A 16,855-nucleotide genomic window follows, 5' to 3' on the forward strand; every position below is an offset into this window, starting at 1 on the left:
CCGCTCTCCTGGGGAGTCCTCCAAGCCCACTCCCTGGAGCTGAGGGTGGAGAATGTCCTCAAGGGCGGTGGTGACACCAGCTGCAAACAAGGTTTCCCTCCAGCTTGGGGAGGGGAAGGAACAGGGACAGATTGGAAGGGGGAGGAACTCAGATCCAGAATCAAATAGGCTCAACGCTTTGGATTTCTGGGAGGGTCTTTGTCTAGAGCCCCTGCTAGGAATGGGAAACTGTCCCTGCTGTATTTTTTTCTAGGGAGAAGGAAACGAGGGTGGGGAGGAGGCGCCTAGCGTTCCTAATGTCCTGGCCCTGAGCAGCGGTGGAAAGGGACTGGGATTTGGGAATGGTGGGAGCGGTACTGAGAACCCTTGGAGCCGCTGTCTAAGGAGGTTTTGGTTCCCATCTGAGCAAGGAGGAGACCCTATAAATCAGCTTGAAATGGGCCCCACCCCCATCCTTAATTCACGACTTGTGACACAAGGAGGCGTCCCAACGAAAAAGACTCCAAAAGGAACAATCAGAGGCAGACAGAGGAAGAATCTCAGAGGTCCTAAGATAGGCAGGGAGAGGCTCCGCCTCCAGCTTCTCCAGAACCACCCAGCCTGACAGGAGGCTGGGTGGGGTCGGGCGGCTGGCCGTGACTGTGACTCAGGCTTCTGTGGGCAGCCAAGGGCAGCCGGCAGGGAGGAGCCCAGACCGACAGGCCAGCCAACTGCAGCTTTCACCTCAGCTGTCCTCTTTCCTGGGAATGCAGGAGGTCCTTCCCTGGCCATGCTGGCCTCCGGGGGGCTAGCTGACCCTGGCTTCACCCCCCCCCCCAACGCCAATGCCCTCCTGTTCCTTCCCAGAACTCTCAGCCAAAGCACTGAAACAGGAGGGGGGAGTCAAAGGTCACTGCCTCTAGGGAGGCCCAGAATGTCTGTGTCGCAGGGAGAAAGGTATAATAACGACTGGTCCTGCACCCTGAGGGAGACACTGGGGGAATCTTGGGAACTGGCTTTTAGCCGGAGCAGCCTGGGCCCCCCAGTCTTCCCCAGCCTGGCTGGCTCACGTCTGGGCAGGCTGGTTGTCATGGTGAAGGCTAGGGGCTAGAATGCAGCTGCTTACAGAGTCCGGCTACCAGGCTTAAGTGAGGAGAGGGTGCTCAGGGACTCCCAGGCCAGCCCTCTCACAATTGACCAGCCAGAGGGGATGGCTGGAGCTGAAACCAAAGAGCTATGGTCAGGGACTGTAGGACTTCCCCTTGGCGATGGGTTACGGTGTGGCCAGCACATTTCCCTGGTGTTTCTGGGACCTGTTTGTTGGGCTGTTTTGAGAGAGTGGCTGGAAGAAAGGGAATATGCATTTACTTTGTGCCCAAGTGCTCTGCACTCCTGTCTCACCAATCTTCACAACAACTGGGAGAGATCCAGCAACTTGCCTAAAATGGCAAAGCTGAGCTTAAAATCCAGGACTGGCTGTTACCAACTCTGGCGATCTTTCTTTTCCAGGGACCAGGCAGTGTCGTTGAGGGGGACAAAGTGACCTGAATTTTAGCAGACAGACTGGGTATTCCATCATGAGGCCACAGTGGTAGGATGCAGGTACTGGCTGCTTTTGGAGTTTGGGGACACATGACAACCTGAAGAGAAAGCCCCTAGTAAATGCTTGGCACACAGTAGGTTGTCATTAAATATTTTTGCAATAAGAAGCCAGATCTGTGTATGAGCCCTAGCTAGGTTTCTGGGACATCCTGGGAGCCTCTGGCTCTGAACTGCAGCAACAGCGGAAGAAGCTAGTTCGAAAGGGGGACTTTCCAAGACCAACCCATCGAGACAGGAATTTGCGGAGCATCTGTGAGGGTGAGAGGGTGGGAGGAGAGGGAAGTGTGTGGACGATACAGGATTGCCGCAAGCTCCGGACGCCACCCAGTGGCCAGAAGGCAGCCCTGGCGGGGAGGCAGGCTCTAAGACCCCATCGCGCGCGAAGCACTCTGGGAGTTGTAGTCCAGCGGTGCTGCCACTGGGGCTGTTGGGTGTTGTAGTCTGACGTTTATTGGGCGGGAAATACCCTCGTCGGCCCGGACCACGAGTCCCGTGGTGCTCCGCGGCAGGCCGCGCAGGCGCGGTGAGTTGGTGCCGGTCAGTCCCGAGGGCTGAGGGGCCGCGGCCGGGTCGAGCGGCGTCAGGAGGGGTCGCCGAGAGGGTCTGTGGCGAGGCGGGGCAGGGCGGCTGGCACCATGTCTAGGCAGGCGAACCGTGGCACCGAGAGCAAGAAAATGGTAACTCGGAGCGCGTGACCTCGGCGGGAGGGGCGGCATGGAGGGCTTCTGGGGAAGGGGCCCGGCGCGGGGCGCAGTTGGAAAAGGGCCTCCCGTGAGCGCAGGGTGCTTCCGCGGGCAGGAAGGAGGAGGGGGCTGCCTGTGGGTCGGCAGGGAGAAGCACGCCGGGGGCGTCCCAGGCCCGAGGCAGATTGGAGGGCCGCTGGAGCGGCTCAGAGACCCCTCGCCCGGGTCCTGAGAGCCGCTGTGTGCGGGACCCGCGACCACGGCGGTAGTAACAGTAACTGCCACTGTCGCTCTCTTACTGTGTGTGAGGCTCCGGGCCGAGCACCTTACGCACCTTGGCCCATTTAACCCGCTAAGTAACTCTCTCAGGTGGATAATGTTATCGCAGTTTTACAGCCCAGTTAGGTTACGTAACTTGCCCAAATTTACTAGGAAGTAAATAGGAAGAGTTAGGATTTGAACACATGTCTCTATAACTGCAGAGCTTCAGACTGCTAGGCCCTACTGCCTCTCACGCTGTGCTCTGGACATTGCAAGAGATGCTCAGGTACTGGTCTTGCCAAAAAGGTACTTTGTATTTGGAGGAGTGAGAGGTGGTGCCCCTTGGTGAGTGGGGGCGGCTCCTTTCTTGTCCTGGGAAGAGTGGGACACCATGTAGTCTCATAAGGGTTGGCAGTAGATGGCACGTGGGCCTGGAAAGTAAGGTCGATGACATTTTTCTCCAAGTTAAGACCTCTTGGCAGGTGTTCCTTTTCTTTGCCATGTTCTTACCTCCTTCAGAATTGCCCATGTTGTCTGTCTGTGTTTTCAGATTTAGAAACTAAATAATCCAAGGTTGCAGGTTGGTCAGGCAGATTAGGGGCCCTTTGTTGACACTCAGCTCTAGAGGGGTGATTAAACATCCCTCACACCTTGGCATCTTACACCAGGAACAGCACCAAAAATGGGCTGCAGGAGGCCCTAATACTTCAGAGTAGTACTTACCTGTTTTTCTCTCAGACTCCTTTTGAGAAGCTGCTGATACCTATGGGTCTTCCCATAAATAATAAGTTGACAAACATATACACAGACACTTACTTACATTTGGGGGGGATTTGTGGGCTCCCTGAAAATCCTCCATAGATCACAGGTTAAGAATTTCTGTTTTGGGGCACCTGGCTGGCTCAGTCTGAGGAACATGCAGCTCTTGATCTCCCAGTTGTGAGTACAAACCCCACATTGGGTGTAGAGATTACTTAAAAATAAAATCTTTAAAAAAAGAATTCCTGTTTTGGAGGAAATACCAAGAATTTCAAAGAAAAAAAGCATATTTTGCTAGGAAACAGTATCATGTAGGGGGAAAAGCATGGACATTGTTGGAATTCTGTCTTGATTGATCCTCAATTTTCTTATCTATGAATTGGAAGCAATAATGCCTACTTAGAATTAAGTGATATAGCAGTGTACAATGTATGGGGCATGGCAAATGTTTATTTCCTCCTCCTTTTCGTAAGATATGAACAGATACAAGAGGTCTTCCTGCTTAGTTTTCGTATCTTACTCGTCTTTTTTTTTTTACTTGAAATCCCTATTGAAATCTTTTTTTTTTTTTTTAAGACTTTATTTATTTATTTGACAGAGGGACACAGTGAGAGAGGGAACACAAGCAGGGGGAGTGGGAGAGGGAGAAGCAGGCTTCCCGCGGAGCAGGGAGCACGATGCGGGGCTCGATCCCAGGACCCTGGGATCATGACCTGAGCCGATGGCAGACGCTTAACGACTGAGCCACCCAGGCACCCCTGAAATCTTTAATACTATTTTATTTATTTATTTTTTAAAGATTTTGTTTATTTATTTGACAGAGAGAGAGACAGCAAGAGAGGGAACACAAGCAGGGGGAGCGGGGGAGGGAGAAGCAGGCTCTGCACTGAGCAGGGAGCCCGATGTGGGGCTTGATCCCAGGACCCCGGGATCATGACCTGAGCCGAAGGCAGACGCTTAACGACTGAGCCACCCAGGCGCCCCTTTAATACTCTTTTAAATAGGAACCCCCAGTGCTCACTCAGCTTTGGTGAGTGGGAGAATTAGGGAGGTACAGCAGCACACTCCTATCTCAAGGCTTTTGCAACTCCTAGTGTCTCTGCTTAGAACGTCCTTACCCCAGGGGCTCCTGGGTGGCTCAGTCAGTCGATTATGGGACTCTTAATCTCAGGGTCCATGGGATTCTCAGGGGTTTTGAGTTCAAGCCCCACATTGGGCATGGACCCTACTTCAAAACAAGAAGAACCAAAAAAAAAAAGGAAAAAAAAATCCCTTCCTCCAATGAGTAACCCTAATCCTCATCTAGCTACTCCCCACTTCATTCACAGTTATGCAAATGTCACTTCCTCTGAGAGGCCTTCCCTGACTACAGTTTTCTGTCCTCTTACTCTATTCCATTTTTCTTCATAGCGCTATTTCATTACGAATTACATATTTGTTTATTTTCACTCTCCCCGATGAGAATGTAACCACCAGAACAGGGGTTTGTTTTGTTCACTGCCCTATTCCTAGCATCTAGAATGATGCTTGGCACTAGGCAATCAATATGTAGTGAATGAATGACATGAAGGTTTGGTGCATCCTCTCATTCACTTACTGCTGGCACCTACTTAGGATCTGTCACATGATCCTCTTTATGGCCACCTGGTTTTGACATGTTCTTCTCCTCCCGGGAAGTCTCCCCCTCTAGCAGCCTTCTTCCCAGTTGGCCCTATCTTCGGCTAATTGCTGTGTTCCCACTTAAACCTTCCAAGACTTAAATGATTAATATGCCCAAGGAACTAGACCTCTGCTTTTAGTCTGTGCAAACAGAAATAGCCAGTGTACCAAGCAAACTTTTCCTGAGCCCTAATTCTATGCATAGGTCTGTGCTAGGTGCTGTGAGAGATGCAGTCCTAGTTCGTAACCTTGAGAAGCACATTCTGTGAGGCAGGAAAGCATACAACACAGTACTGTCTGCCATGGAGTCCCAGCTTAACTGCTTATTTGCTGTGTGACCTTGGGCAAGTTTCCTCATTGTCGTAAGCATCAGTTTCACTGTCTTTAAAAAATAAGTTAGAGGGATGCCTGGGTGGCTCAGTTGGTGGGTTAAGCGTCTGCCTTCGGCTCAGGTTATGATCCCACAGTCCTGGGATCGAGTCGCACATCAGGCTCCTTGCTCGGTGGAGAGCCTGCTTCTCCCTCTGCCTGCCGCTCCCCCTGCTTGTGCTCCTACGCTCTCTCACTCTCTCTTCCTCTCACTCGCGCGCGCGCGCGTGCGCGAATAAATAATAAAAGATCTTAAAATAAATTAGAAAGTGTAGTAATAGTATCATGGGGTTGTTCTGAGAATTAATTGAGGTAATGCATGAAAAGCTAGCAGTGTGATGGTGTACTTAATGTAGTTGGCACTTGGTAAAAGTCAGCCAGCAAGCATCCTTGTTGGTAAAGATATTAGCCTTTATGTGTCTGTGTCGTGTTTGGTTCCTGAATTCTATAGACAATCAAACCTTCCCTTATTTTGTGTCATGTTACTAGTAACCCAACCCCAGCGGCTCTATTCTCCAGTGCTCAGGTGAATTACTCCTTCGGTAGCAGCACTCAGAGTCTCCATGACAGGAGGCTGGAGGGTAAGAGAGAGTGAAGGTCCTGTCACTGACCTTCACTCCCAGCTGTTAGGGGCAGTCACACTGAATCACTTGTGTTGATAAAAATAGTAAATGTGACTCTTGGAGCATTAGCTCCAAAAATCAGCCCCCTTAGGGAGATTTGTTATTTGTCTGGGACACTAACTGAAAAGCCTTTTGAAAACCCTCAAGTGCCATAGCTCACCTGAAGTAGGGCTTGGCTTAATTTGCCCTGATCAGGTTGTGCCCAGAGTACTTAAGAGATCAGATCAGCTGTTCCAGTATGAAACCACTCCTGTGGTTTGTTGGTCTGCAGAGCATATTTCAGTCCATTATCTCATTGGATCCTCCCAACAATCCTGTAATCAGCATGACAGATTTTACTGTTACCATTTTTGTGTGAGGAGATTGAGATTATGCAAAGCGAAGTGACTTACCTAAAATCTCACAGCTAGTAAGTGGCAGTCCAGACTCAGAATCAGGTTTTCTGGCTACAAACCCAGTATTCTTGCTGTATGCCTTGTTAGTTGTTACAGAGTTCTTTATATTGATTCAAAATCTCCCTCCTTGAACCTAGTTCAGGGTACTCTTGGATACCACACCACAGAAAACTAGTTTAAAAATAAAAACAGAGGCCCCGGGGTGGCTCTGTCTGTTAAGCATCCGACTCTCGATTTCGGCTTAGGTCATGATCTCAGGGTCGTGAGATGGAGCCCAGCTTCGGGCTCCAGGCTAAGCATGGAGGCTGCTTAAGATCCTCTCCCTCTCCCTCTGCCCCTCCCTCTTTCTCTCTCTTTGAAATCAATCAACCAATCAGTCAATCAATATCTACTTCTAATGTAGGTGCTGTGCAGCGGGTGCTCTACAAACATTATCTCCGTGGGCTTTTACAGTAACTCTCTAAGGCAGATACTGTCACCATTGTACATACGGAGAAAAACTGATCCAAGATACTAAGTGATGGCTTAGATCACATAACTTTTTACAGGGTGGTGCGCAACTGTAAGAAGAAAGAGTCTCAGTTACTTAACCTGTCGCCTGTAAAATGAGAATGAATAATGTTTGTTCTGCTAACCTCTCATGGTTGTGATTAGGATCAATGAGAAACTGTGAAGGCATTCTGAAGGTTTTATAAATTTTTATGGCCATTATTATTAAACGTAATTAAAGCACCTGAAAGTAGAAATGTTGCGGAAGAGATTCATGTTTTCTTCTGGGAGGGAGAATGTGGTTATTATGTTCAGTGAAGAAATTGGGTTGGTTGAATTAGCTGACCTCTAAGGTCCCATGGAACCTATTGTTATAAGGGTCACAAGGACTGAAAACCCAGGTCAACAGTAACCTCTCTGCCTTCCTCTTCTGTTTTCTTTTTTGTTCACTCCTCTCAAATCCCACTGGTTTCTTAGCTGTTTCTCAAACATGGCAGACATACTCCCACGTCAGTGCCTTTGCACTTGCTTCCTAGACTCTTTTCACCCAGATATCTTCATGGCTTTTCCTTATTTCCTTCAAGTCTTTGCACAAATATCACCTTACTAGGCCTTCTATGACTATCCTATTTAAAACTGATCTCTCTCGAGGCGCCTGGGTGGCTCAGTTGTTAAGCATCTGCCTTTGGCTCAGGTCACAATCCCAGGGTCCTGGGATCAAGCCCCGCATCAGGCTCCCTGCTCTGCGGGAAGCCTGCTTCTCCCTCTCCCACTCCCACTGCTTGTGTTCCCTCTCTCGCTGTGTCTGTCTCTGTCAAATAAATAAAACCTTTAAAAAAAAAAAAGCTTGATCTCTCTCTTCCTCCCTCCTCTCTTTCTGTGTGTGTGTGTGTGTATAATCTGTTTATTATCTGTTTCCCTCCTATTAGATAGTCCCTGGAACATAATAAACATTGAATGAATGCCTTTTTCTATACCACAGCCCCACTCCTGTTTTTAAAGTATGAAGACCTTTAAGTTAAATATTTGCATTGCATACTGCTTCGAGTAGGCTTGGTTCATAATCAGAGATGGAGACAGACTTGCAAATTAAGAGAGAGTGTGGAGAGCCTGGGTCAGGAATCCCATTCCCAGATCCCAGGCATATTGATTCTGTGACCATGGACATATCTGTCTAGAGCCTTCATTTTTCTTATTGGTAAACTGGGGGCTGCTGCATGTATAAGTGCTTGATAGCATCACGGTATGCATGTTACTTGGCATCGTGGTGGGCTGAGGCCATTGGAGTCTCCATCCAAGGGCTCATTAATAATGGAAGGAAAGCTCTCCTGATTTAATGCAGTGGTGCCAACTCTATAGACTGGTAACTGCTGGATTGTCTCCATCCATTCATGTTCAAGCCATTCTAGTGCCAAACCCTTAACTTGACTAAAAAAATCATCGTCCTCCTTAATAGCTTCCCTTAATTGCCGTATTTGGTAAATGGTCTCTTGGAGACACCCTGATCTGACTGTTTTAGTTGAGTTCAAAAAGCTTCCTGATTCTGAAACTGATTCTCTTTGACTTCCTAGTACGGCTAAGTTTTTTGTTGCTGTTTTGGGATGTGTGGGGGGGTTATTAATATTGCACTTGTGGGGAACAGTGGATAGAATGAACACTGGCAGGGGCGCCTGGGTGGCTCAGTCGTTAAGCGTCTGCCTTCGGCTCAGGTCATGATCCCAGAGTCCTGGGATCAAGCCCCACATCGGGCTCCCTGCTCTGCGGGAAGCCTGCTTCTCCCTCTCCCACTCTCCCTGCTTGTGTTCCCTCTCTCGCTGTGTCTCTCTCTGTCAAATAAATAAATAAAAAATCTTAAAAAAAAAAGAATGAACATTGGCTTAGAAACTCTTGTTTTTTGTTTCCCAAAATTACTTTTGTCAATAATTAGCTGTTTGTCCTTGGGCAGATTACTTAATCATTATGTGTCTCTCATTTCTTCATCTCTAAAATGAGATTAATTCCTGCCCTTTCTGCTTTACAGAATTATTGTGGGGTGGAAAATGAGATGATAAAAAATAGAACACAGTGTGTAAGCAGAAGGCACTCACATCACTAGTCTTGCGGTGACCTCGCCACAGGCCGTGGGGATGAGATGAGGGGCGCTGACGTGCTGAGAGCCTGGGCCTTAACGTTACTTGGACTTTGCTCCCCAGAAGACTTGAGGACAGAGAGGTGCTCTGCTCCGAGTTTGACAAGCTTCCATTTAGAAGGGAGTGGCTGAGTGATTATTTCTATTTGAATCCATTGGTCCAGACGCACTGTTAGCATGTTTCTCACTTTGTTTAGCTCTGATAGTGCCTTTCCCCCACCTCCTGCTTTCATTCTTTAGTCTTGGCATTGCTCATCCTGTCACCTTCCACACCTGTTTCTTGGTGGGTAGGTGCCAAGAGTCTTTATCTGAGAAAGGGTTTCTGTGATTTAACTGTGGTTGTAATAGAAACCAGTCCAGATCAGGATTATGTTCCAGGTACACAAAAGATTGGATTCCTTTCAGAGTTACCTCTTTCCTGGAAACATTTTCGCTCTGTGTCAAGAGGAACATTATTTTTCCTCATGCTGGTGACTTAGGAGGGGGGTTATCAGTGCAATGGACTCTGGGACTTCCTCTCCTCCCCACAGACCAGGCCCGTGGGTCCTCACATGCTCCTGGGTGGGACACTGGGAGTGCAGTTGAACTCTGGGCCCTGACACACATTCTTAGATGTGGAGAAGCCATGGGTCTCACCCGCTAGGGTACAGAAGCTAATCTGTAAATGTCTTCTTCAGGTCTGTCTTTCATAGTATCCAATGGATGGCTCCCCCCACCCCCCAATTCTGGTGACCAAAGCTTAGGCTTGGCAGCTATGGTGGGGTCTTGGGTTAGCAGAAACCCACCCGGATGTGTTGGAAGAGTGACTGCTCCATGTGTGAAGTGCCTTTTCCAACCCGTTCTGTAGTGGTCACCTTGACCCTGGGGGGGGGGGCACGCTCCTTGGCCACCCCACAGGAGATGATGTTCTTTCTCACCAGACACAGATGACCTTCCTTTGAATCCTGACAGCTGCACTGAGGCTGACCCAGACTCACTAAACTTTTTCTTTTGTGCTTCTTGGTCCTGATTGCCTTTTGAATCTCTTTTAGAGCTCTGAGCTCTTCACCCTCACCTACGGGGCTCTGGTCACACAGCTGTGCAAGGACTATGAAAATGATGAAGATGTGAATAAACAGCTGGACAAAATGTGAGTAAGCTCCTCTGCAGGAGAGACAAGAATGGGCTCCCTAGTGCACAATCTACATGGTCCTTTAGAGCCCAGCACCGGGTTCTCTCTTAGAACCAACATTTTGGGCATGGTTTCCACTGAGCTCATTTATTGGGATGTTTTGGGATTGTCCCCCATTTTCCCTTTACCACTAGCAGCCTTATGTTCAGACATAAGACATTCATACCCCATGATAGAGTCTGTTCTCTCATTTTCTTCCCAGGGGCTATAACATTGGAGTCCGACTGATTGAAGATTTCTTGGCACGGTCAAATGTTGGGAGGTGCCACGACTTTCGGGAAACCGCAGATGTCATCGCCAAGGTCATTATCCTGGGCCACCTGGCTATGCTGAAGGATGTCACTGGGAGGCACTGCTTACCACTCTCTCTCTCCCTTAGAGAGGCTCTTAGTATTCCAGAAGTCTAGTTAGGCAGCTGTCTGGGCCAAAGGAGCCTTCCTGATGGTTTGGGAATAGCACAGATCATGAAAAGGGAAGAGTGGTTGGGATCATCCCTGTGGATGAAAGCCAAATCTCCTCAACTGTGAAGATGTAGCAGAGTGGCATGGGGGTTACGAATATAGGCTTTGGACTCAGACAGACCTGGCTGCAAATTCTGGCTCCAGTATTTACTAGTTCAGGGTAAGTTAATTTTAACCTTTTTAATTACCACTTACCTCATCTTTAAAAGAAGAAAATAAGAGCTACCTCATAGGGTGGTTGTAACGAGTAAATGAAATAACGAACGTGAGCATTCAGGTAAAGTGAATGCACTTAACATGGTGTGCTTGTGGTAAATGGTCGCTATTAATAGTATTAGCATTACATCTTATAGAATTAATAATAAATGGTAATACGCCTCTGGCTTTGTGGCGTCTGTAACCTAAAGGTTGGTTCTTTTCTGTTGTAGAGCATGCTGGCCCAAATCCTAGAGAGGGCTGAAGTGAAGAGAGCTTTGTGAAGGTTTGGAAGTAGGAGAGTGGATAGAGGGGAGGATGTCTTCAGAGTAATTCGGCCGCAGTGACTGTATTTGCTTTCAGGAAGGGTTCCAGATAGCGCAGACAGAGGACAGGGCAGTGGGCCGTGGCCTCTCATGTGCTGGCTCCAGGAAGCCGCCCCTGTCAGAAGTGTAGGTGGACAGCAAGTGGCCTAATTGTATGAGGCCTTGAAGGAGAGGGGTGTGGAATTGTGCATAGATGTTTTTCCTTTTTTGCCCTGAATACCTAAAGCCCCAGTGTTTTGCAGAGGCCGCAGTTTTGTTCCTGAGCCACTTAGCTTTCCTTCACCAGTCCCATCATCTTCCCTGGTGCGCGGCCCCCACTGCTCTTCCCCATGGTGCTGTTGTGTGTCTCCTGACAGGTGGCGTTCAAGATGTACTTGGGCATCACTCCAAGCATCACCAATTGGAGCCCCGCTGGTGACGAATTCTCCCTCATTTTGGAAAATAACCCCTTGGTGGACTTTGTGGAACTTCCTGATAACCACTCATCCCTTATTTATTCCAATCTCTTGTGTGGGGTGTTGCGGGGAGCCTTGGAGATGGTGAGTGCAGCTCTTTACCTTCTGGGACACCTGAGCTGTAGTAGGGGCTTGATAAATTTTTGAATGAATGAGAGAGAGAGAGAGAGAGAAAAGAAAGGCCTTTGGCTCACCTCAGCATTCTGCTGCCTGAGATGTGATGCTACCGAGCATAGGATCCAAAGATGACTCTCCCTGAGGGTGGTGCTGTCAGCCCCCAAAGCCCAGGAGCACCCATTCCCAGATTGGCTCATTTGGTGACAATCTCATTTGTGGGTGTTCTTTGCTAAGTCTGTCCTTATGGGTCACAGCCACTGCCTTTTGCAAAGGAACATTGGAACTGGTGATCTCATCCTTGTGGGAAACCAGCCCCCTCGTTTGGACTGCTGTGGATGAGTCAGTTACAGCCCCATCCCCTGTGGTTCCCCAGAGGCTGTGGCTAGGCAGCTGCCCCTTCATTTTCCCACTGTCCCCCAGGTCCAGATGGCTGTGGAGGCCAAGTTTGTCCAGGACACCCTGAAAGGAGACGGTGTGACAGAAATCCGAATGAGGTTCATCAGGCGGATTGAGGACAATCTCCCAGCTGGAGAGGAGTGACCATCCCCAGGACTTCAGGGTAGCTAGCAGGAGCAGTTGTTGGAATCCGAAGCCTCAGAGCTCCCTCTGCCCTTTAGAACTCAATGACTCTTTAACACGGTTGTTACATATTCTTCTAACTCTGTTTCCATTCTCCATGCTAATAAAGAGCAGACTGTGATATAGTCCACTTACCCCACAAGTGTGCACATGCAGGAGGGAAACTCTTTGCTCCTTTTCCCTTCAAAGGGGTTGTTGGATGCAGTCATCTTTGGTTGGACTAGAAAGAGCTCAACCATTTTACATTCCTGTTTGAATTTTCCAAAGCAAAACCCATTTTGACCCCGTTAAGAGGCAAGCCTCACACATCCATTCCTGGGCCTTTGGAATGCCATTGGTGAATGGCTGTAGAGAATCCGGGGTTGTGGGGTCGGGGAGGGGAGGCTGGTAGGGGTGGATAGGAATTGCTAGTTGTAGTGTGACATACTCTAGCGCTTGCCCGGAAGGGGGAGTTGTGCCAGGAACACTGACTTCTGGGAAGCCACCCAGGTCTTATTCCTTCCTGCTGTTTGGAGGCGACATCTCCTCTTTTTACAGAGGGTACATCCTTTTTTCTTACAGATTCTTCAATAAAGACACATTCTTGAGTGAAATCCTAATCATGTCCTGTTTTCTTTCTGGAATTTTATTGCAGTGGAGTGAGGAGACCAACTAAGTTCCTGGGCCCTGCCTTACACTTACCTGGTCTAGGAATGGCTCCTCCCCACAGACCAGAGAGTCTGGGAAACCTGGGTGCAAATACCCCTTCAAAGTCATTTTTGGGTCTATTGTCTAGCAAAGTCTAGAAGCAGACCATTATCCCTGATATACCTAACATGGACTATCTTGAGCTCTCGGCCACTGAGTAGGAAGGCATGGCTAGAAAGACCTTGTTAAGAATGGGGAGGGGCGCCTGGCTGGCTCAGTCAGTAGAATGTGCGACTTGATTTCAGGGGCATGAGTTGGAGCCCCACGTGTGGTGTAGAGTTTACTTAGAGAAAGAATAATGGGAATGAAAGCTTGATTGGAAAAGGTTTGAGAGAATAAAAGAGGATTAAGGGTACCGAAATTTTCTTTCGAAGAGTTCTGCTGTAAAGAAGAGCTACGGGGGTGCCTGGGTGGTTCAGTCAGTTAAGGCTCTGGCTCTTGATTTCGGCTCAAGTCCTAATCTTGGGGTTGTGAGATCTAGCCTGGGGCGTTGGGCTCCGAACTTGGCGGGGAGTCTGCTTAGGATTCTCTCCCTCCCTCTGCCTCTCCTCCTGCTTGCGTGCTCATACGCATGTGCATACTCTCTCTCTCTCTCTCTAAATAAATCTTTAGGAGGAAAAAAAGAGCTAAGAAGTAGGGTAGTGTCTAGAGGGGGATATGAAGTCAAAGCAAAGTTAAACCTCTGATGTTCGGTACAATTTATTGAGTGCTTACCACTTGTCAGACATTGTACTAGCACTCTACCTAATCCACAATAACTCCCTTATTTATAATAATTCCATTTTTAGAGGGGAGACTATAAATTGCCCAAGGTCATATGGCCATTAGGTGGAGAATCTAGTGCACAAAGCCCATGTTCTTAGCCATGATGCCTGGTTAGCCCTGTGGGGGAGGGAGGAAGGGAGCAGTCCTGCAGCCCCCTCTCCCAGCCTTACAGAATTTAGGATAGTTTTTTGGGTGCCTGGGTGGTTCAGTCGATTGAGCATTGGACTCTTTTTTTTTTTTTTAAGATTTTATTTACTTGACAGAGACAGCGAGAGAGGGAACACAAGCAGGGGGAGTGGGAGAGGGAGAAGCAGGCTTCCCGCCGAGCAGGGAGCCTGATGTGGGACTGGATCCCAGGACCCCGGGACCATGACCTGAGCCGAAGGTAGACGCTTAATGACTGAGCCACCCAGGTCCCCTGAGCATTGGACTCTTGATTTTGGCTCAGGTCATGATCTCAGGGTTGTGAGATCGAGCCCTGTGTTGGACTCTGTGCTCAGTGCAGGGTCTGCTTGTCCTTCTCTCTCTACTCTTTTCCCCATTCTCTCTCTCCTCTCTAAAATAAATAAATAAAATCTTTAAAAAAAAAAAAGAACTTAGGATAGCTTTTCAAGGGAGGGATCAGAGGTTGTCAGGCCATGTTGGTAGCACTGTTCTTGGAGACAGCCTAGGCTCTTGAGGTCCAGATACTCAGGTTATTGGGGGGGAATGGGGCCCCCAGGCTTTTCCCAAGGTTAGGGCACAGGCCTGAGATGAGGAGAGCCATAATAGATGCACTGCGCAGGAAGTGTGTCTTGGTTGCAGAGATTAGGACCAGCGTTCTGGGACACCTGAATAGAGGCAGTTTACACATGACTTGCCTCTTCCAGCTGGGTCAGGCCACTAAAGTGGGGGGAGGCAGAGGTCACTTTTGTGTTACCAAGTATAGGGAAGCTCCCACTGGGATCCTGTCCTCTGAGCCTTTTTACCTCCCCCTCCAGGTACAATTTGGGGCCCCAGGGCAGGTCAGCTGTATCCTTAGCATCCAATCACACCAGAGAATGACTGAATGAAGGAAATTAAGGGAAGGGACACTGGGGCCCGATGTGGAAGCACTGTGTGGTGTCTGGGGTCTGCTAAGAAAAGGGAGCAGCACCACCCTTTCCTTCTCCAGGGGGGGCTCTCACCCTTCCTCTTCTAGTACCACACCTACTTTCCAGCAGTCGTTTGCATGGTATGAGGTTTTAGATGTTTCCTTTCGCAGAGTTAAACACAGGCAGCGTTACAGAGTCGGCAAGCTGCGGAAACAAAGCCCCCTTGGTGATTTTTCCCAGGGACAGCCCCACAATTGTGTGATGTGCACCCAGAGACTGAGGGAAGGGAGGGGCCGAGGACTGTGGAGCTGCTTGGAACATCACCTCATCATCTCTCCCGAATGAGCCGAACATACAAGTCCCATCAACCTAACTTCAGCCCCCCCGCCCCCCGCCCCGGAATTAATTCACTGTGCATTATATAGCCCTCTACTTTCACTGTGACTCTGAGGCTCAGACAGCCCCCTCCAGGCTAGGCCATTCCGCATTCTCCATGATGTACTGGCACACCCTCCAAGCAAGATGGGGCAGGTTTGCTGGCTTTATAGGAGGGGCTGAATAATGAGGTGAGCAGCCTGGTTCAGGTGGCCTTCTGGGGCTGGAGGAGTCCGTGCTGGTGGCCTTTGGGCCTGGCATAGGCCAGGCAGAGCTCAAAGGAAAGGCCTTGCTCTGCAGCCTTTGGCCACCAGGGGTCTCCAGATGACCACTCTGCTGTCCCAGAGTGCTGGTTGGACCCCTGGTTTCCATAATTTGCTAGGAGATGCACCTGATGAACAACTCCCAGAGGCCGGTCAGAACCCGGAAGCACCCCCTTCTTCTAGCCACTCCCATAGGATCTGACAGTAAAACTTGCGTGCTGTCAGGCTGAGGGCCTGCCTACTGAACCCAGGGCATGGGGAAGAGCACTTTGGCAAAGAAGCGTGCCTACCCCAGCCTCTCATGGTGGCCTCTGTTGTACAAGCTAGCGCTGAGCCCTCCCCTCATCAACCCCCTTACTTCCTGAGTGGAGACCAGAGCAGCACTGTTCCCCTGCCCTACACCCCACCAATAACATTCCCCCTGGCAGATTGGCCTCCCCTATATTTGTACTGGGCATCCAGAGAAGGAGGTGGCAACAGAAATTGCATTAAGTAAAATTAAAATAGTCTCCTAACAAGTAGTTCATTGTGGACGGTTGGGGGTGGTGGTGCAGGAAAAGCATCCTCCCGTTCTCTCCTTCTCTCAGAGCTTAAGTGCTACCATGTGCTGTTCCCTAGAAGCCAAAGGGCCGGTGGGAGGGGAGGGGTGGGGAGGGTGGCAGCAGGCGAGGAGCCTCGCTGTTACCGATTCCCAGCCTTTGATGTAGCGCCAGGCCTGACCCTAGGACAGCTGAGGGCCACTGCCAGGGGAGCTGTGGGACGCAGCGCATTCCTGGGGGCAATCTACGCTTCTGGCAGGAGGAGAGGAAAGTTTCAACTGTGGGGAAGGGGGTGGAGAGAGGGCGCTGCAGATGAAGTTAGAGGGTGGATGTTGTGACGGACAATGGAGGGAGCCAAGGCATAGGGCAATACCATCTTACCTCGTCTGGCTCGCTTAACTGGCTTGGACGGAGGCCTCCTCCAGGAAGCCTTCTCTGATGGACCCAGAGCTGCCGAGGAGCAACACCTTCACTCTGCACGACACGCATGGGCGGGTCCAGTAGAGCCCCAGAGGATGCCCGGAGAAGCCACTGCCCTTCCCTCCTGGCTCTGGGGGCCTGGACTGTCAGCTATGGAGACATCTAGGACTGAGCCAGGCTAAGGAGGCTGGGAGGACGATGTGGTGGCATGAGAGTGTGAGTGAGTGTGGATAACAAATGTTATTCATAGCAACAGCTAGTATTTATTGAAGAGTGACTAGGTGCCAGTCAGTGCTGGTCTAAGTGCTTCACGTGCATTTTTCCTTTAGCCTTCACAACGACCCTATCCCTGTGCCCATTCTGAAGATGGGAAGACTGAGGTACACAGCTAGGGCATAGTAGATTCAGGACACAAACCCGAATAGTCCAGTGTCAGACAACAAGCTCTATGTTATGTGTTACATGTGTAAGTGTTTGGGGTT

General features: G+C 49.6%; 1 protein-coding gene across 1 annotated transcript; it reads left to right on the forward strand.

Moving 5' to 3' along the window:
* Nucleotides 1-2,105: 2,105 nt before the first annotated feature.
* On the forward strand, nt 2,106-12,850 carry TRAPPC3 (trafficking protein particle complex 3). Its single transcript, XM_035019106.1, has 5 exons — nt 2,106-2,258; nt 9,979-10,076; nt 10,321-10,420; nt 11,457-11,639; nt 12,093-12,850. The coding sequence occupies exons 1-5, from the start codon at nt 2,217-2,219 to the stop codon at nt 12,210-12,212; spliced, it is 543 nt and encodes a 180-aa protein (XP_034874997.1). The 5' UTR covers nt 2,106-2,216; the 3' UTR covers nt 12,213-12,850.
* The last annotated feature ends 4,005 nt before the right edge of the window (nt 12,851-16,855 follow it).

The sequence above is a fragment of the Mirounga leonina genome, unplaced genomic scaffold, assembly GCF_011800145.1.
Source record: "Mirounga leonina isolate KUSES-001 unplaced genomic scaffold, KU_Mleo_1.0 Mir_173, whole genome shotgun sequence".
NCBI classification, from domain to species: domain Eukaryota; kingdom Metazoa; phylum Chordata; class Mammalia; order Carnivora; family Phocidae; genus Mirounga; species Mirounga leonina.